Here is a 21,584-nt window from a genome sequence, read left to right as displayed (position 1 = left end):
ATGCAGACTGTATATTTATTTACTAAACATATTAACAAAAGCAATTGACAAAGAAGGCTTTGAATCAATTGCATGAGAAATGGACTACATAAATGGTGCTATAAAGGTTATTTTATGTTATTCTTTGAGTTTGACTGTAACCACCATAACTAACATGTGGTATCAGGAAAAAACGTCACTATCTGAGAAGGAAAAATACTTTATTTTATCAATCAGCAATTAATGGATTTGTGACTTCTCTGTGTGACTGGATGGTGTAGGGGAGGGGTTGGAAAATAAGAGATCATGAATGCTGGTGGTGTCAGACCAAAAGTAAAGTTGTTTCAGAGGTGGAGCAAGTAATTACTTTTTGATAGAAGATTACATATTTGTAATTTTTTGTCTTTGGAATAATGTGCACCGAGCAAGAACTTGCATTAAGAAAGTAAAAAGGATAAATTCTGATTTCATGCTTAGAATAAATTTGAATTGCCTTCAGTAATAGGCTATGTATAATTTAAACTGAATCAGATTTTTAATGGTGTTTTGTCCAACATCTATTGCAGCCTGGTGAATGCAAAATTGGGATCATGCCTGGACACATCCACAAGAAAGGAAGAATTGGTAACAGTTCCACTGGATAACACCTGTCTCTGTTGTTCCATCTTAAATGCTCAGTATAGTCCTCCTTCCAGCAGGGTTTGTCTTTAAATTTGATTTTTGAGCAGCTTATAGCATGACATGACATTCTGCTTGAAAGATAGAATTGAAAAAGAGCCTTTAAAATGTCTTCACGAACATCAAAGTATCATCAAACAGGCAGCAAGTGAGAGAGAGAGTCTCAATTTGAGACGGACCCTTTTTATCCTGTTTGATTTGTCCAAGTTTCTCACCTTGTCAGACTTGATGTCTCTGCTGGCTAGTAGACCTTGAACTTAAACACAGACTTTATTCAGATCTCCATGCTTTTTCAGACTGCTGATAGCTACTCATCACGGTGCTCTCTGGCTGTATGCAGACTCTCTCTGTCATTTTAAGCAGCATGGCTGTGCAATCTCAAGAGTCACGCAAGCTAGATTGCTAGATAAATTGGACACGTTTTTGAAGAGCTCTGAAGAATAGTACTCAGACATGAGCTTTGTTTCTGCTTTAATAGATGTGACCTCATAAAATGTCTTTCTGGTATTGCAAAGCTGTTCAGCAGAGGTTGGTCACCCTTTCCACTGCTGTTACATTTGACATTTGCAAAGTAATATATCTGAATGTCACCTAGTTGCCCCCTGATTGCATTGTGCATGGAAGAATATGGAGCTGAGAGCATGAAAGTGTTTTAAATAAATGTTGGTCCAGACAGGAATATTTGGAACACCTACACCTGTAATTATGGAAGGACAGAAATGAATAGACACTGACTTTAGTGATATATGATAATCTTAACATTTTATGGTTATGTTGCCTTGTTCATTTTTCACCAGGCATTGTATCTAGATCAGGCACCCTTACGTATGAAGCTGTACATCAGACAACGCAAGTGGGCCTTGGACAGTCGCTGTGCATTGGTATGACAACCTAATGAACTGTCATATTCTAACATGTCTTCACTTATTCTAGAGAAACAGTTCTTTGAACAAGGTGTCTTTTCTTACAGGTATCGGTGGTGACCCGTTTAATGGCACTAACTTCATTGACTGTCTGGAGGTGTTCCTGCAGGACCCCAAAACAGAGGGCATCATTCTGATTGGAGAGATTGGTGGAGATGCCGAGGAGAATGCGGCAGAGTACTTGAAACAGCACAACTCTGTAAGCTGCCTTTTAGAATTCATAACAGCCACTTAACAAAACCTTTACTTCTGGTAAAGGTACTGTACCACATCTGGTTTTCAGACAAGCAATAGAGCTTAACAGTCTGGTTCCGGAAGTAAAACTATAATTTTTTCAATTTTCATTGGGAAATTGATTAACAATACCTTCTAAACATTTAAAGACAGATCTTCTGTGTGCTTCAAGGTGATTAATTGATGGTATGCTTCCGCTGAAGCCATCCGTCTGTGTTATGTCAAATTAAAATCATGGTTAATATCAGAATTCCCATTAACATGATCCTTAGGTGGAAAAAAAATCCACCAGCCAAAAGAGCTGAGCAGTGACCCCACCTACTTAAATGACACTGTGAAGGATGTTATCAAAATTGGAAGCTTTTTCTGGCAATATTACAATTCCAGTTTGACAACGGTTCTTGTTCGCTCGACCTATATTTTGAAAAGAAAAAATACTGTTAATTTACTGCAAAGGGTGTATGGTTGAATGTGCCTAATAACAATGCCTGATAACAATAGCAAACATACTTAATAGTTATTCACAAGCTTTTTGTTGTCTTGCGCTGTCTTCACATTTTTCTATCACCACACTTTCTGTTGTTTGTTTTACTTTACCAACAAATACATGACCAATGAAACTTTTATTGCTGTAATTTGCCAAGATTTGTCTTTTGCACTCCAACAGTCCAGCAAACACAAATGTATAGTTCACCCAAAAATGAAAATTCTGTCATTTACACATTTACCCTTATGTTCTCCCAAACCTGTATGATTTTCTGTCTTCCATGGAACAGAAAATGAGATGTTAGGCAGAATGTTAGGGACTGTATGACCGTGCCTCACAATGAAGGTATATGGAATATTGGTCACAAACATGATGGCGCAGTCATTCAGTGATGTCACATAAAACAGGTCCACAGCAAATTGGTCCATACTCCTGAAGAGAAGTAGTCCAATATCTCTTAGCCAACCACCTGTGCATGCCCGTCAAGATGCAAGATCTAGTAACTGGATAGTGCAGAGCTGTTCACATGAGTGATCAAATCAGCCATCCTTCTATATTGTGGCGCATTCTACACATTTGAATTTTACATGAGAATTTTCTATTTTAAAGCGTTATGGAGCAATTCAACCGTGTTGTTATCGAGTGTTTTGACTTGTGTACAGAGGTGTTTTTGTCTTGCTTTCCATTTAATGATTTAAAAATCCTTTAAACAAGATACATTTACTTGAGCATCAACATATAAGATATTTAGACTTGTTTTTAGAGAATGTATCTTATCTTATATATAAGTGTATTTTGTATACAAGTGTATTTTTTAACTTCTGAAGTGCTGAAGTCAGTGAAACAGGTCAACAAAGATGTCTTTACATTCCTTCATATGCCTGATATACAAATGCAGGTACCTTCTGACCTCCTCACACACGTATTCTAGAAGTGCACACCCACTGTTGTTGTTTCCACATTTGTCTCCTGTTATTAAGGTGGCAGTTACTTCTAGCAATTCTTCGTGACAGCAATGACTCATATGTGAGTGTTGCCACTTAATTAGTGCTAGGGGTGTAATGATCCATCTATCTGGATCAATAACCAACGATGCAATGCCATCGATTCAACGTGTTAACATCAATATATATTTTCCATATATACACGTCCATACATATTTCATCAGGCGATGCAGCAACCTTATGACATTCATCTCGCTTTATACTGTAAGTGCTAAATATGCTTCTCTTGTGGGACACATGTGTAAGGGGTGGTTGAACCCTGAATTTGCACTCTGCTCTATCCATGTGTGCCCATCAACTGGCCCGGGCTTCCCTCGAAATGTGAGATCCAGTTACAGGATAGCACAGAGCTGCTCACATGCATGATCAAATCAGGGTTCCCTCAATATTGTGGCGCATGCGACACATTTGAATTTTACATGAGAATTTTCTTTTTTGAAAGCGTTATGGAGCAATTCAACCATGTCAAATGGCTAGACAGCCCGACATTCTGAACAGTGCTGAAGAGGGAAAGAGAAAACACCTGTACACATGTTCAGTGCTCGAGCACTGTGCTGGTGACGAAATTTGCATCACATGTGCTTTACGCAGATACTTAGTGTTTGTGTCTGACTGAAGTGTTCTTTGGTTTTTAGTCAATGTTCATCTTTTTTCCATACAATGAACCGGGTGTGGCGCAGGACTCACCATTGTGGTGGTAGCTTGTGAAATGAACAGTGGCATGCTCCTTCCCTCTGTAGTGCTAGGGTCTACTCTTTGGTCAAGATACTAGTGTCACAGTTGTTTATATACTTTTTATTTCGTTTTTTCTCTCTAAAGTACTTGAGTTTGCCCATCTTCTTATACCATCAATGTCTACCTCTCCATAAAGACTTGAGTAGTCCTAGCATCTCCCCTGCTACTCATAAACAAAAGAGTGCGAAACCTTGTTTGCTGTGAGTTGCGACCCCTGTCGGTGGAGGAAGAGATCTTGGCTCCTGAGAAATATGATATGCTGTGGTTTCCATTATTTCAACACTGTGCTTTGGCTCCTACTTCACCTAAATGGGGATTGGAAAGGCCCGATCCAATCAGTCAGCTGGTCAAGACATGCCCTGGTAATACTACATATTAAGTTAACATCAGCTATCTTTTCAGAATACCCAGAAGGCGTTGGCTAAGGGTCAATCGAGTAGATGGAATATGTCTCGTTCTTTGTGCTTGACTATACCATCTAGTGTTGTCACGTTACCAAAATTTCAGTAGTTGGTACCGATACCAGTTAAATTTCACGGTTCACCACAGCAAAAATATGCTAATAATAATTATTATTATTTTCCAAAACTTTCCAGACATTTCTTTTTAATTTCATCATCAAAATGGTGTCTAATCAATACATTCTTAAAACTTTTAACAAGTGAACAAAACTTTTTAACATGTCATTGCATTTTTGTTTTTGCCAAACTTTTATTCAACAGATGTCTTGCTTGTGATACTTTGATAAATTATTATTATTATTACAGAGAATACATTTTTTTACTATGAAGTTGTAACATTTATAAAATGTCTTCAATTTCATCTTTTTAGCTTTTATTATGCCGGATGCTTCACTTTTCTGGATAAACAGTTTTCGACACTGCACAGTGTGATCATTGAAGACTTTTAAGTCATGTCTGAAATTTCATCTCTTTAAACTGGCCTTTAAATCTGACGAATGAAATGTAGGACACAGTTTTAAATTGTTTGTATTTTAGATTACTGGTGTTTGTGTATGTGGTCATTTTGAGATGTTATGTTTTAAATTGAATTAATGTGATGCACTTTGGTTAACTGTTGTTTTGAATGCGATATAAATAAAGCTGAGCTGAGATTAGAGCGCAGATGCTGTAATTTTAATTATATAAATATATATTTTACATGATTCACAATGGATAAGTACTCTGCTTTGTCATCTCTACAGCGTGATTGATTCTCAATGTTCGTGGAGTTTCTAGTGGATGAGAGGTTGGATTTATTTAATGTACACATCTCTTCCACAGTAAGATTGCAGCCTTTAGCGGTTTAATAAATCATACTAGGGCATGTCAGGATTTTGATTTGATTATTTGTCAATTTCAGTGTACAAGAAGTAACAGAGCACGCATTCAAAATAAGCCTGTGAGCATTTTAAAGCAGTTGTGTGTCAGTCATATTGTGCGCTGGTACCGGATAGATTTGGTGCACAGTACTACCGGTACTGCAGAAACACTGGTACCGTTACATCTTTTTTATTTTAGTATCAACTTGGTACCGAAATACTGGTACTTTTGACAACACTAATACCATCCCTATATCCCTAGTGAATAATTTGTAGAATTCCGCAGGTCTGTGCATCCCCTTTTGGACTCCAAGGTGGGTGGGGAGTAGAGGTGATGAAGCATAATACTCTAAACATGTCTACCAAACACCCTTCCAAAAAACTACTTTTAGACCAGGACATGGACTGCACTTCTGAGAATCAATGTGCTTCTACATCTAACAATGAAGATTGGCATATCTGATGATGCAGATTCAGTAATTATACATTTTGGCCAGTCACAAAGCTATTTCCTTTCGCCATTTACAAGGGCATTACAGGAATAGCTGGTACTGTTAAGAAGGTGAAGAAACTGCTATCTGGCCAGATTCTGGTAGAATGTTGTAAGAAGGCTAATTCAGAGAAACTTCTTCATGCCAATTTGCTGGCTGGACTTGATATAAAGACTTCTACACATCCAACACTAAACTACAGCAAAGGAGTGGTGTGTACAAGAGAGTTGGACAATGTAGATGATGAAGAAATAACTTCTGAACTTAAATCTCAAGGAGTGATGTATGTGGAAAGAATAACAATCAAAATATAGAAGATCGTATTATCAAAACTGGCACTTACGTTATTACCTTCAATAAACCTTATCCTCCAGAAAGAATCACAATCAGGTATCAGAATCGGAATCAATATCAGCTTTATTGCCAAGTATGCTAACACATACAAGGAATTTGTCTTGACAGATGCTTCCAGTGCACAAACAATACAGCAACAAGACAGAGATTATAATACAAAAATTTAATAAAATAAAAAGTAATTCATAATTTTCTATATATATAATTCATTTTCTATTGATATGGGAACAGAGTTGGTGTAATTTAGTCTAGAGAATAGCTGGGATGATGGTGTTGAAAGCCGAACTGAAGTTCACAAAAAGGTTCCTTGCATATGTCCATGGTCTGTCCAGATGTTGCAGGATATGATGTAATCCCATGCTGACTGCATCATTATTGATCCACAGACCTGCTTATTAAGGGGATCTAGCAAGGGTCCAGTGATGTCCTTCAGGTGGGTCAACACCAGTCTCTCAAATTATTTCATGACCACAGATATCAGAGCGACGGGTCTGAAGTTCTTTGATTTTGGGTTTCTTTGGGACAGGAATGATGATTGAGCATTTGAAGCAGCATGGGACTTCAAACTGCTCCAGTGACCTATTGAAGATCATTGTTGAAGGTGTGTGAAATACAATCTTGTCCCTGTGCTTTCCATGTCTTTTGTTTTCGAAAAACATGGCACATATATTCTTCACAGATCTTAAGTGCAGGTTGAGTAGCAGTTTGTGATGTTTGTGTAAAGTGAAGGTCAGTGGGTGTGAGATTGGGACTTTCAAATCTACAGTAGATCACCTTCAGTTCGTCAGCCAGTTGTTGGTCCACTGTCCTGTCCTTACTTTTAAAAAAATATTTAACTCCATCTAAATGTCATGGGATGCTCCATATTTTTGTAAGGAAGCAGAAATTATTCTTATTCCAATGGCAGGAAAGGATCATAACGAACCTTCCAACTACCGACCTATAGCCCTGATGTGTTTTTAATGTAAACTCATGGAGACAATGGTTAATGAATTACTTGTATGTACTGTATGTATGTATGTATGCTGGAGCCTCAACATCTTCTAAGTAATGCTCATGGTGTATTTAGAAAAGGAAGAAGCATTATAGATCACCTCATCAGCCTTGAAAGTTATGTATGTGATGCTTTTATCAGAAAAGAACACGAGTTTGCTGTCTTCTTTGACTTCGAGAAAGCTTACAACATGACATGGAAAGTATGGTATTTTAAAGGATTTACATCATCTTTGTTTTAGAAAACATCTATCCATTTTTATTACCAACTTTTTATCAAATATACATTTTAAAAGTCAGGGAAGGTACTATCCTATCAGACCCACACAGACAAGAGTTAGGAATACCTCAAGGAAGCATCTTATCAGTGACCCCTTTTAGTATTAAAATAAACCGTTTTGCAAAAGTCATCGGTTCAAACATTCATTGAACCATTTATGTAGATGGCATTTGTATTTGCTGCTGAGGCAAATTCATAAAAAGGACTGAATGGAAAATCCAGCTGTCAATTAATAGGGTCCAGGCCTGGTCTGTGTCCAACAAGTTTATGTTCGCAAAGAGTAAAACCGTCTGTATGCATTTTGCCAGTTATCCCATCCATAAATAGCTCTGGGTCATGATGGAGATCTTATCAAAGTTGTCAAGTTGTCCTATCAAAGTTGTCAAGGAGACCAAATTCCTTGGAATAACCTTTGACAATAAATTGTCTTTTATCTTTTACATAAAGATTTTAAAAGATAAATGTCTTAAAGCAATGCATATTTGAATTATGCAACGTCTAAGTGGAGAGCAGAGAGCTCAGTTCACCTAAACCTTTACAGAATGCTTATCTTGGACTATGGAAGTATAGTGTATGGCTCAGCCAGGAAATTGTATATCCGACTTTTGGACAAAGTTCACCATCAAGGCATACGTCTGGCACTGGGGGCCTTCAGAACATCACCAATTCAAAGTTTATATGTAGAGGCTAATGAACTTTCTCTAGAGAACTCAAATTATCCCTGCAATACTCGACAAAAGTAAAGACCAACAAAGAAAATCCAGCATATCATGCAATCTTGTCACATCAATATTCATATCTGTTTGAGAAAAAACCAAGATATATCCAACCTTCTGGTCTACGGATTAGTAGAACAAAAGTTGATTTAAGCATACAGATGTACTTCTGCAGTATCCCATCCTGAAATCTCAAAGAAACAAAAATTATCCTGGACTTAACAAAAAATCTGAATGAATGTCTTCAACAACTCCTGGATATCAAAGAGATGTTTCTCACACACACACACACACACACACATAGACAGATCAAAGTCTGGAGATCATGTGTCTGCTGCATATGTGATCAATCACCAAAAAAAGCAGAATAAGAATACCCATTCAGAGATCAGTTTTTACAGCAGTTTTTCAGTGCTATTCTAGCACTGAATAACATCAAGACCACACAACAGTGACATTTCTTAATAACAGATTCAAATTTATGTCTTCAAGCACATGCATCACTCAAAAATGACCACCTAGCCCTTGTAATGATTCTAACCAAATTGTCAGCTCTTGAGACACAGAATTTAAAATGTACTTTTTCTGGGTAAACTGGCCATTGTGGGATCCTTCTAAATGAACAAGCAGACTCTGCTTCTGAAGATCTTAAAAAATGCTCCATACCACCCTCAGATCTGAAACCCACCATAATCTCTTACAATATCAACAAATGGCAAACAGAATGGGATCAATGTATTACAAACAAGTGGGCAAAAAACTTATCTTTAATTTCAGTAATTGCTGGGAATAGATCATTTACACCCATTGCCGAATAGGACATTCCAGACTCTCTCATAAGTTTTTAATATCAGATGAAGATCCACCATTATGCACTTTCTATCAGAATCCACTATCTTTGATGCATGTTATTGGATTGTGCTGGTTTGATTTCTTTTAGGAATTTATTTTACTCCGCAAACACTTTTGAAGAAATTTTTAACATTGTTAACCCTGAGTCAGTTTTGGAGTTCTTATCGAAAATAAATGTAAAAAACATTATATGTAGGTTTTTAATTACCTTTTAACATATTTTTTCTTGTTCTTCGCCATGAAAATAGCCATGGAAGCTGGCTAACGACCTAACTAATGAATGAGTGTTTCCATACAATGAAAGTGAATAGTGACTTGAGATGAGACCTTCTGACCAACAGAAGCATTCCACTGAAAGAAAGAAAATAATACAGGGTTGAAACAACATGAGGGTGAGTAAATGATGAAAGAATTGTCATTTTTGGGTGAACTATCCCTTTAAAAACCTCTTGAATCACATATGCACATAGGGATTTCATACCATATACAAGTAAAGATAAGGTATAGGAAACAAACTCTAGCTCTCTTCTACACACCCTACAAACTACAAAAAAAAGGATACGAATTGCTGTTATTCATTCATGACTCTCTTGTCTGCCCATGAATCAGTGTTTTCTTAGCCAAGATTTACACAGTTTTTCTTCTCGATCCTCATATATTTTCATCGTTCCTCAGCAAGTAGGAACCTTCACCACACACGGTGCTTCTCTTTTCTATCTGGCACCCAAGAGATGAGATTAAAGCTGGAAGGCAAGCGCCCAACATGCATTGTGTTTTTGAATGAGAAAACAGCCTCCAGCTGCTCTTTGATCTCTTTTGGCCGAGAAGGGAAATCTGAAGGGCTTTCAGTGTGATCTTTGGTCCAGCCAGCCTGGATTTCACTCACCGTCAGAGACCTCCCCCCAATCCTAACATACATCCTCAGTTTGTATCATCATTAACCATGTCATATTTATTCCTCCAGTTTGGAGTTGTGGAGAGGGCTGATATATTAACACATCTCTTGGCTGGGGAGAATATTTCAGTCTGTAATGATATAAAAATCATGCGTTGGCTCAGTGAATTATACCCACCCACTCCCACAGGAAATATACTCAACAAGCTGTTAGAGCGTGCTGATCAAGACTCTTGATCAGCCTGACTCATAGAATAGTTACAGCTGTACACGAAAGTCTATTTTCTCAAGAGTCCCCCAGACATCCAGACAAGGGGGTCAGACTGAGCTAACGTCTGAGAGAGCAGAATTAGTTGGCTGCAGTAACCCAGTAAAGTTCAATCAAATGGCCCGAATGCATCAGCTGCTTGCACAAGTGCCTCATTTTAGTGACGCTTGTACATTTTCAAAGAATCATCAAGCAGAACCGGCTAAAGGGCTTATTTCTATTGTTGCCACAGTTAAGTTGAACAGAAATTGCAAAATGTCAACCTGCAATTTTCAACATTTGAGAAGTTCCTCAGTTGCTCAAAACATTAACAAAAAATGCATGAGTGTATCAAAAAAATTGCTTGGCCATTCAAGTAAAGGAAAATTGATTCAGCAGAAATTATTCCTCGATGCTTGGTTGCAAATTGTATGAAATTGCTGCTTTCTGGTAAACTTTTCCAATTACCCCAACAAGGTAATTTTTTGTGAATACTCTAAAGATGGCCCTGGCCATAAATAATGGAGATCAATCGATCATTGGACATGCTACATTTAATTTGCAGGATTGAGCCTAGGGAGAAGTATTTGGCAGTTATGAAATTTTTCTGTCTGTGTAGCTGTTAACAAGACTTGAATTGATCAGACTGTAAAATGCATGGTGGCCTGATTAAGGGCTGCCAACAGGGATGATGCATCAGCGTTGAGGTTCTAGGCAGTATTGAAGGTGGAAATCCATACAGGGGCTGGTAAACTATTGGCTCTAGAAAAAGTAATGTCAGATTTACGTTGCTCTATGAACCATTTTTGTGAGCTTTTCAGTTACTTTGTTTTGACTGTATCGAAATGGCCTTGAACATCGTCCTCTGCTTTTGTTTGGACTGATAGTAGTGTCAATGGCTCCTGGTCCAATAACATACTGTAACATACTGTGTATAACATTCCCTTCAGGAGTGAAGACTGAAAAAGATGTCTTGTGTGTATATTCCTTCAGACTCATTTTATACAATTGCAGGTATCTCCTTACACAAGACCTCTTTACACATGTTCTTGACGTGCACATTCATTGTTGATATTTTTACCTTCATCTTCTGTTGTTTGCTGCAATTAACCTCTTTTTCTAGAGCATCTTCATGACAGCGTGGGCTCAAATGTGAGTGTTGCCCCTTGTGGAGCCCCTAATTAGTGCAAATAATTCTATGCTCATGCACATTCTGCATGTTCAAAGATGCCCAGTTAGAAAAATGGGGTTGCTTTCGTTCAGTGCCTGAGCACTCTGATGATGATGAGATCTGTGTCATGTGTCCTGTATGCGGCCAAGTATACTTTGCGCTTAAACTGGGATTGGGAAACGTATTTTAGCATTACAAAATTCAGTTTACTCTTTAAAATGTATGTAACTCATTGCTATACAAGTTACTCAAGATAGTGTTGATTGGAAAGTGTCTAAATGTGGGGTTGTCATGCAACACAAAAGAGAACAAAAATAAAATAATGATTTTCAATTCAAGCATTCACTCAAGGATTTGTGCCAGAGCACAATATTATAATCCTAATCTTACTAGATTAAGCTTTAGTCTACAGCCAGCTTTAAACTAAAGACTGATCCAATCGAGCGTTATAATGTTAGCAGGTAGTTTGAGATGATCAAGCATTAAGTCAGACTTTTTTTGACTGGCATCACATTCATGTAATCTTATCCACCTAAAGTTTTCAATGGAATCAAGAATTGCCAGTGAAGTTTATTAATAACCTTCTCCTCTGAGATTCTAATGAGTATGTTTGCATGAGCACTGGCTCCAGTACATGCCTTGTCTGAATTCAAATGGTGCATCAAGGAGCTACAAACATTATTCAACCCTTGATGTAAACCACCCCAAGAAACGCTGCCAGAATGGACAGAAAAGTTAAATTGGTGAACTGTGAAAATATCAGGATCTGTTGGTTTCTAGAAATCACAAATAACTTTTAAAGTCTTTGAAACTCTTGCTGTCACCCAACTGCTGCCTAACTGCAGTAGTGATTAAGACAAAACCCACATTGCTCTATGGAATTGCTATGCCATTCGTGGGGACAAAGTAATGGCCTAGCTGGGAATGAGGGGAAATAAATCCTGACCTGTCAAACATAATAGTGTCAACAGTGGCAGTTCATTGACGTGGCCATGACTCCTTTCCTTCCATCAAAGTGAAATGTAAATGAATGGGCCATCTGCTTACTCCCATGCTAGCATTTATATACCTTGATCTACCTCACTTTTAATACCTACTTATAACACAAAATATGACGTCTAACAGTTCAGCACTTATTTACATGTCCGTGAACTGCAAATTGTGGCAGCAAAATTGACTCTGCTTCTGTAATTGTCTCAAAACACATTATCTTGTGTCCTTCCTTTGACAAAATGAACCAGGTTAATTGGAAATAAAGACATCAGACATCATAATTGTTGTGGCAACCCGTAATGCAAAGTACACAAATAAAACAGTTGAATAAAAACAGACGATAGCATTATAGAGTTTGCGATAGCATAAGGGTGAAATTGATGAAATAATAATTTTTGGGTGAACTATTCAATTTACATTTTCAAAATCCTTGAAGCTTTAACAGATTATCTTTATGAAGTCACACTTTTGCTCCCCACTGTTTGTTTAAAGTCCATTAATCTTTTATCTTTGTTGTTTACTCTATGTAGGGTGCCAGTGCTAAGCCAGTGGTGTCATTCATTGCCGGCCTTACGGCCCCTCCTGGAAGGAGAATGGGGCACGCGGGAGCCATCATTGCGGGAGGCAAAGGGGGTGCCAAAGAGAAGATCGCCGCCCTGCAGTCTGCAGGAGTCGTCGTCAGCATGTCTCCAGCTCAGCTGGGCAGTACCATGTTCAAGGTGAGAACTATTTCTCTCAGTGTAAGCCATAACTGAAAAGCAGAGTCTCTGATTTCACACAGAGCCATCCAACTTTGCAGTTTACAAACTTACAGTCTAATTGCTCAACACACTGTTTTTAGCTTCTTGAGGTCTGCCTGCCAACGCAAACATGCTGAGATTAACCATTAAAGGCTGTTTCTTAAGAAATTCGATGTATTTTTTATTTAGTTTCTTCTTATTTGTTAGGAGTCACACAGTGATGTCAGCTTGCTAAAGTAGATTTATTGACATGCACAGCTTTAGCAACAAAATTCATAGTTTTGTGGGCCAAACCGGTGACTAATATAAAGGGCCCCATTAGACAATCACAGCAGTTTTTACCGTAAGATATTCAATAGAACGCTGCAGCGCAAGAGAGGAAATGAACAAAGCTCCATTTATATTGGGGAGTTAGCAGCTCTGCCTCTTTATCTCAATTTATCACAGCCAGCACTTTTAACAAGATGTATAAAAAGTGAAAGCGTGTATTACACTCATTCATCATTTTATCCCTTTCATTATCAGCACTCGCAAACGCTCCTTCCTCTGCATCAATACCATTTTCCTGCCTCTTCCACCACACCCTTGCAATTTGTAATCATTTGGAGTAATGATGAAAAAAACCTGTGCTGGTTGTTAATTTTGCAGCCCATTGTGTTCATACATCTGTGTTTATCTCGTTGGCTGATTTTAATAATGATGGCACACATGACTGGAAGTTGATTGTGTGTTTCCTCAGCTTTCCCCTCCTTAACATGCACGCACACACATGCACAGAGGCAACATTCTTATGCTGTATCTGTCTCAATCTGAATTTTATCTCTCTCTTATACCCAATGTCTCTAGTCCCTTAGCATGTGTTTTGGGTTGGGCTATGTTGCTAAATGTATATTTATCAGTCTTTTTTTGATGATATTCAAAATATATCTAGAGTTTTATGTATTTTTATGTATTTATGTAACCATCTTTTTGAACCTAAAGTAGCAAATTGTAGCAAATTAGATTCAAACTGTGCAAAGCAAGAAGTCAAATAAATTAAACATCTTGTTAGAAATAACCAAAGAATAATTCCCACATGCTATATGAACATAAATAAACTTTGCTACAATGTAAAGAAGTGAGTGTACAGCTTGTATAACAGTGTAAATGTCCTGTCCCCTCAAAATAACTCAACACCCAGCCATTAATGTCTAAACCTCTGGCAACAAAAGTGAGTACACCCCTAAGTGAAAATGTAAAATTGGGCCCAAAGTGTCAATATTTTGTGTGGCCACCATTATTTTCCAGCACTGCTTTAACCCTCTTGGGCATGGAGAGCTTCACAGGTTGCCACTGGAGTCCTCTTCCACTCCTCCATGACGACATCACGGAGCTGGTGGATGCTAGAGACCTTGTGCTCCTCCACCTTCCATTTGAGGATGCCCCACAGATGCTCAATAGGGTTTAGGTCTGGAGACATGCTTGGCCAGTCCATCACCTTCACCCTCAGCTTCTTTAGCAAGGCAGTGGTCGTCTTGGAGGTGTGTTTGGAGTCGTTATCATGCTGGAATACTGCCCTGTGGTCCAGTCTCTGCAGGGAGGGTATCATGCTCTGCTTCAGTATGTCACAGTACATGTTGGCATTCATGGTTCCCTCAATGAACTGTAGCTCCCCAGTGCCGGCAGCACTCATGCAGCCCCAGACCTTGACACTCCCACCACCATGCTTGACTGTAGGCAAGACACACTTGTCTTTGTACTCCTCACCTGGTTGCCTCCACACACGCTTGACACCATCTGAACCAAATAAGTTTATCTTGGTCTCATCACATATTTACAGGACATGGTTCCAGTAATCCATGTCCTTAGTCTGCTTGTCTTCAGCAAACTGTTTGCGGGGTTTCTTGTGCATCATCTTTAGAAGAGGCTTCCTTCTGGGACGACAGCCATGCAGACCAATTTGATGCAGTGTGCGGCGTATGGTCTGAGCACTGACAGGCTGAAATATGCTGACAAATTGAACTTATTTATTGAGATTAATCAAACGTAACAATTCTTTCGTCATAATTGCTACTAAAATCAGCCTTGGGTTGCAAGTTTAAATCAGAGATGCTACTGAAACATCTCTGTCTCTGCTCTGTCATACACACAAGTCGTGAGGCAAAGGAAAGATCACATAACTAGTCTAATGACACATTCTTTAGAATACTTGTTGGACATAGGAAAACCACATTTAAGTCAACACATTCACAATGCTACTTAATTTTATTGTATATAACCTGCAAAATCATTGCAAATATATTGTGTGTATATACTAATATGTATAATACACAATCATTATCTCTCACTTTTTCTCTGTACTAATCATGCAAACCATAACAAATCCCTAAATTCTTGTTCTTGCTTACTGAAGACCATTACCAATTACCAGATTACTTCACTTGACTCTGAAGACTTGGCAGTGTATGACTACTAGGTGGCAGTAGTGCTTCAAGTATTTTCTCTGAAAAGCCTGCGCATCTTCATTCTGGCATGCTCCTCATTTCTGACTCATAACATTTGCATAAGGAAATTCTCTCGAAAATACACAATTCCGTCACCCTTGTTGGGGGAAATGGTTTTTAAAAGCACAATGCATCACCCTGCAGCTGTTAGCCTTAGTAAATTAACTATGTAAATAGCTAAACCTCCCTGAAACGAACTAAATTCATCTTGCGTGTCTTGTGCTTGTCTTTTTGTCACATAGTCTATTTCTTTACGCTTTATGTGTTTATGGCTTCTGTAAATGTTTTTGTGTGCATGTTGCACAGTGGTGACATTAGCCTTTATGTGCATCCCCATTTCCTGAGATTCACACAATGCTTGCTGCTATGGAGTCATCTCAATTTATTGCAGTGGGCTTTCTAGCTTTGAATGGAAAAGCTGGATTTGAGAGAAACTATTCCAATGCATACAAGATAGGGCTGCAATTTATTTTGATCACAGATTAATCTGTTAATTTCTTAAAATTAATTGTTTCCTTTTAGACAACTTGTCTGTTTAATTTATGTGTTGTTTTGTATGCAAAAAGCATACAAAACAAGGTTCAAATAAAAGGTTCAAATAAAATATTAATTAAATTAAATTTAGTTTTAAAATATTGAGAATAATATGATCTGCAAGAACACATTTTCTCCTCTGAACATAGTAACATGGAACCGTGATCAGATGACTTTTTCCTGTAATGAAGTAACTACTAGAGGATGATCCCATTTTTAGTTATCTCATTACAGTGATTGTTCACACAAATATGATTATTAAAGGTGTAACGATTCGCATGTTTTCTGGATGCTTTAATTGCTAATCCTGCAGATTTATATGCATTGATCTTGAAATATGATTTTTGAATCGTGAATTTACCTGAATGCAAGGAAAAGCGAACGAGTGTCAATGTAATCCATCTCTCTCTTGGACAAACACAAAGCGATGGAAACAGCTCAAAAGTAATTTAAAATGAATTAATGAATATATAAAATATATTATACATATATAGCAGTAAATATTATAGCTTAAAATTTGAATAATGTGCAGAACGTCTTTTCATTCCTCCTTGGCAATTCACATTGAACGAATCTGCTGAAAAGGCCATTAAAATTATTCACGTGCACGCATACATGCCCAGATAACACGCGATCCATAACATAGGCCAATCTCAGTGTACATCACCATAAATATTTCTCATTCAGAAGTTTCAAATGTTTTTGTGTTGTTTACAAAACTTATTAATTACAAAACGTCTGCGATGATCACGCCTGTATGAATGTAAGAGCTGCTTTTAACTCATGAAGATCACACAAAATGCGAAAGCAACCGAGGCAGTGTTTATGACTAATGTCAACAATGTAGTCTGGCGATGTGAATAAAGTCTGTGCTTCATAATCTTATGTGTTGTTTATTGACCAACATTAGTATATACACATAAAAAAATACTGTAAATTCACATGATAGTGCTTTTTATTTTTATTATTATGTTAAAATCATGACATACCACATTCTGGGTGTTCTGACTGTACATGAATGAACATATATACTGTATTTGATACACAGATAACTAAATTGTGTAAATAAAGCAGAAATATAGAAGCGTTATATCTCTGTTCTCCCCCTTCATCGCTGCTTGACTTTGGTGAAATGAAGCCGTGACCTGAAAGATAAAACTTTAATGAAAGATAAATAAAATGTTGGCTCTGGTAAGTAAACGGTAGTATCATTTTTAAATAGAAACAAAACTTTTGCTGGCTTTTGTTGCATCCTGTGCAGCACACTGCCTGAAAGTAAAGGGAATTTTGGTCACAAAGGCAGCGTGATCATACAGTGATGTCACATGTAACGGGTCAATATGCTCATGCATTACCATGAATTATTTTATTTATTTATTTTTTGTATATGTGTGAATTAAGTGTATATGAAATTAATATAAAAATACATGATTAATAATAGCTACAGTGAGTGAGTGAGTCAGTCAGTCAGTGAGTGCTCAATATAAATATGAGAAAGAAAAAGATTGACATTTAAGTTTAAATGACTCATGTAATGATCACTTTTGATCTTTCACGCATGCATTACATGCAAAAAAATAAGCAATAACAAAATAATTTTAGTAAGGGGTACAATGCAAATGCACCTATTACAGAACACCTCTCTAACATATACAGTGGGTACGGAAAGTATTCAGACCCCCTTAAATTTTTCACTCTTTGTTATATTGCAGCCATTTGCTAAAATAATTTAAGTTCATTTTTTTTCCTCATTATTGTACACACAGCACCCCATATTGACAGAAAAACACAGAATTGTTGACATTTTTGCACATTTATTTAAAAAGAGAAACTGAAATATCACATGGTCCTAAGTATTCAGACCCTTTGCTGTGACACTCATATATTTAACTCGGGTGCTGTCCATTTCTTCTGATCATCCTTGAGATGGTTCTACACCTTCAATTGAGTCCAGCTGTGTTTGATTATACTGATTGGACTTGATTAGGAAAGCCACACACCTGTCTATATAAGACCTTACAGCTAACAGTGCATGTCAGAGCAAATGAGAATCATGAGGTCAAAGGAACTGCCTGAAGAGCTCAGAGACAGAATTGTGGCAAGGCACAGATCTGGCCAAGGTTACAAAAAAATGTCTGCTGCCCTTAAGGTTCATATGAGCACAGTGGCCTCCATAATCCTTAAATGGAAGACGTTTGGGACGACCAGAACCCTTCCTAGAGCTGGCCGTCCGGCCAAACTGAGCTATCGGGGGAGAAGAGCCTTGGTGAGAGAGGTAAAGAAGAACCCAAAGATCACTGTGGCTGAGCTCCAGAGATGCAGTCGGGAGACGGGAGAAAGTTGTAGTAAGTCAACCATCACTGCAGCCATCCACCAGTCGGGGCTTTATGGCAGAGTGGCCCGACGGAAGCCTCTCCTCAGTGCAAGACACATGAAAGCCTGCGTGGAGTTTGCTAAAAAAAACACCTGAAGGACTCCAAGATGGTGATAAATAAGATTCTCTGGTCTGATGAGACCAAGATAGAACTTTTTGGCCTTAATTCTAAGCGGAATGTGTGGAGAAAACCAGGCACTGCTCATCACCTGTCCAATACAGTCTCAACAGTGAAGCATGGTGGTGGCAGCATCATGCTGTGGGGGTGTTTTTCAGCTGCAGGGACAGGACGACTGGTTGCAATCGAGGGAAAGATGAGTGCGGCCAAGTACAGGGATATTCTGGACGAAAACCTTCTCCAGAGTGCTCTGGACCTCAGACTGGGCCGAAGGTTCACCTTCCAACAAGACAATGACCCTAAGCACACCGCTAAAATAACGAAGGAGTGGCTTCACAACAACTCTGTGACTGTTCTTGAATGGCCCAGCCAGAGCCCTGACTTAAACCCAATTGAGCATCTCTGGAGAGACCTGAAAATGGCTGTCCACCAACGTTTACCATCCAACTTGACAGAACTGGAGAGGATCTGCAAGGAGGAATGGCAGAGGATACCCAAATCCAGATGTGAAAAACTTGTTGCATCTTTCCCAAAAAGACTCATGGCTGTATTAGATCAAAAGGGTGCTTCTACTAAATACTGAACAAAGGGTCTGAATACTTAGGACCATGTGATTATTTCAGTTTTTCTTTTTTAATAAATGTGCAAAAATGTCAACAATTCTGTGTTTTTCTGTCAATATGGGGTGCTGTGTGTACAATAATGAGGAAAAAAAATGAACTTAAATGATTTTAGCAAATGGCTGCAATATAACAAAGAGTGAAGAATTTAAGGGGGTCTAAATACTTTCCGTACCCACTGTATATATATATATAGAGCCCAGATTTGTATTATCGTGAAGGTAACGTGGTCTGCCTGAAAATAAATATGATACTGACATATCATCAGTAGTCTACAAATATACATATGTTGTTAGACTATCCAGAATTTTGACAAAAATATTAAAAAGCGAGATGGCGTGCTAACTCAAGCAATTCAGACTGATGTAAACAGTTAGGACCAGGATTTGTGTTGTACATTCAAAGTTCACTATATTTTCATTCAACCCATGTACAAATGTGCAAGAGAAAGTGAAATATAATTATAAAAAAATATTATCTTATTTTTATTTTTAGATGTGTTATTTAATACTTCTTGACTACTAAACTAGTTGTTTTTTGTTTTTTTCAGACTTGCAGTTAAAATTAGGTAGTTTGATCATTTGTTTCAACTGGTAAATGTCTTTAGCCCATATGTTTTTGAAATTAGGTTCTTGATTAAACTTGCTGTTAAGTGAAGGATCCAATTTAATGATTAATTCGATTTTCTCTTCAAAACACTTGAAAACACTTGAAATTTTTCAATTTCAAGTTCTAGTGATATAAAAATGACGCCATAGCCAGAACTCCGATGGTACATAATACACGCAAAGGCAGCATAATAGTAATCCATACAATTCCAGTGGTCAAATCAATAGTGTCAGAAGCTAAATGATAGGTTTGGTTGAGAAACAGATCAATGTAATTTTTTTATTTTTTATAAATCTCCAACTTTGACCGGCCCCAACCTGTAGGTGGCTGAATGTGAAAATAGCTCCCACTCCAGAATGTGAAAGTGTACATTTTCAATAACAATGGACTTAAATGTTGTATCTGTTGCTCACCCACACCTATCATATAACTTCAGAAGAAATAGATTTACCACTTTTTGGACCTGAGTTTTGGCCACAATAGTCACATTTGGTCACATGCACTGAATCGACCAACAGAGCTAAGATATTCTTCTAAAAATCTTAAATGGTGATCTGTAGATGAAAGAAACTCGTACATCTGGCATGGTATGGGGGGTGAGTAAATGATGAGAGAAATACAATTTTTGAACTGTTCCTTTAAAAATTAGCTGTTTTGCATAATGGAAATGCTTACATGTTACTGTTATATATTACAATGCAAGTAATATTCTGGCGGACAACATATCAATGCTATGCACAGCACGATCACTGTTGAAGGACACAATGCGAAAACCTGTCCAATTCATTTTTTAGTACAATTGTTATCTTCTGCAAAGCGACATAAGTGAAGGTTCTCTGTGCAGAATGCAAAAAGAATTAAATTAGTTGCTGATTATATTTCCACAATCAAATTTTATCGATTGTGGTAGTTGTTGCAGCCCAATTAACAGATCCCTGCTATGGATGTATCTAGAGATAATCCCTGCTACAGCCATTGCCAATCACTTTTATTTGAACACTGTTTAATCTTCCCACTTCTCTGCAGGTGTTTGAGAAGAGGAAGATGTTGTAACTTGTTAGAGCGAGTGTAAGAAACAGACTGCCCTCCCTGCCTAAGGACCTTCAGCCTTGCTGGAGTCCATCACCTCCCTCCAGGCTCAACAGTGCGCACACCTTTGTGTTTTCAGCCGATTCTATGAGTTCATGCTCTGTATTTGCACCAGAGGAAATAATAATAAAAAAACCATTTCAAAGTCCATCACAGTCTCCTTTTTAGAATTGTACAGAACAGGAGCACATCCATAGACCCTTGTTATCCAGCTTCACTGCGAGCAATGTCAGCCATGTGTTGCTATTTGTGATAACCCGGCGCTGTATGAATTCCATTTCTTATGTTTTCTCTCCCTCTGAAACCGCAAATATATCTCTTGTACTCTGACGCCACCTTGTAGTAGTTATTTTTTACATTTAGCTCTAGTCTATGCTTCATTTACTGACAACGGCACATTGCATGTCTCTGGTGATCGGGACTTTGGCAGTCTTGATAAATGCATCACCCCACAGTGAGAGGTAATGTGTGATTTTTGCGGCACAATGACATCCTCCCTCCTACACCCGCGTTGAGCGCAGAACTCATTTGAAAGCCTTCGACTTTTCTACACATTTCCAGAGTTCCTTCTGCAAAAGCCCATACATTCACAAGGACTTGCATGAACTTCTTGCTCCCCAACTCTTGAGTGCATTTTCCTATAACAACATTAACCCAAGCATGA

At 38.0% G+C, this 21,584-nt stretch overlaps 1 protein-coding gene across 1 annotated transcript in view; it reads left to right on the top strand.

Moving 5' to 3' along the window:
• LOC127652209 (succinate--CoA ligase [ADP/GDP-forming] subunit alpha, mitochondrial-like) overlaps positions 1–21,068 on the top strand; it is a 34,468-nt gene extending 13,400 nt beyond the window's left edge. The window contains exons 5-9 of the mRNA XM_052138341.1: positions 546–603; positions 1,455–1,538; positions 1,628–1,779; positions 12,884–13,072; positions 20,858–21,068. Of these exons, the coding sequence (XP_051994301.1) occupies positions 546–603; positions 1,455–1,538; positions 1,628–1,779; positions 12,884–13,072; positions 20,858–20,884 (510 nt within the window). The 3' untranslated portion in view covers positions 20,885–21,068. The remainder of the gene's footprint in view (positions 1–545; positions 604–1,454; positions 1,539–1,627; positions 1,780–12,883; positions 13,073–20,857) is intronic.
• Positions 21,069–21,584: the final 516 nt, after the last annotated feature.

The sequence above is a fragment of the Xyrauchen texanus genome, chromosome 11 (genome assembly GCF_025860055.1).
Source record: "Xyrauchen texanus isolate HMW12.3.18 chromosome 11, RBS_HiC_50CHRs, whole genome shotgun sequence".
Classification (NCBI taxonomy): Eukaryota; Metazoa; Chordata; class Actinopteri; order Cypriniformes; family Catostomidae; genus Xyrauchen; species Xyrauchen texanus.
The sequence above is the reverse complement of the archived record's forward strand: the minus strand, read 5'-3'. Positions and strand labels throughout refer to the sequence as shown.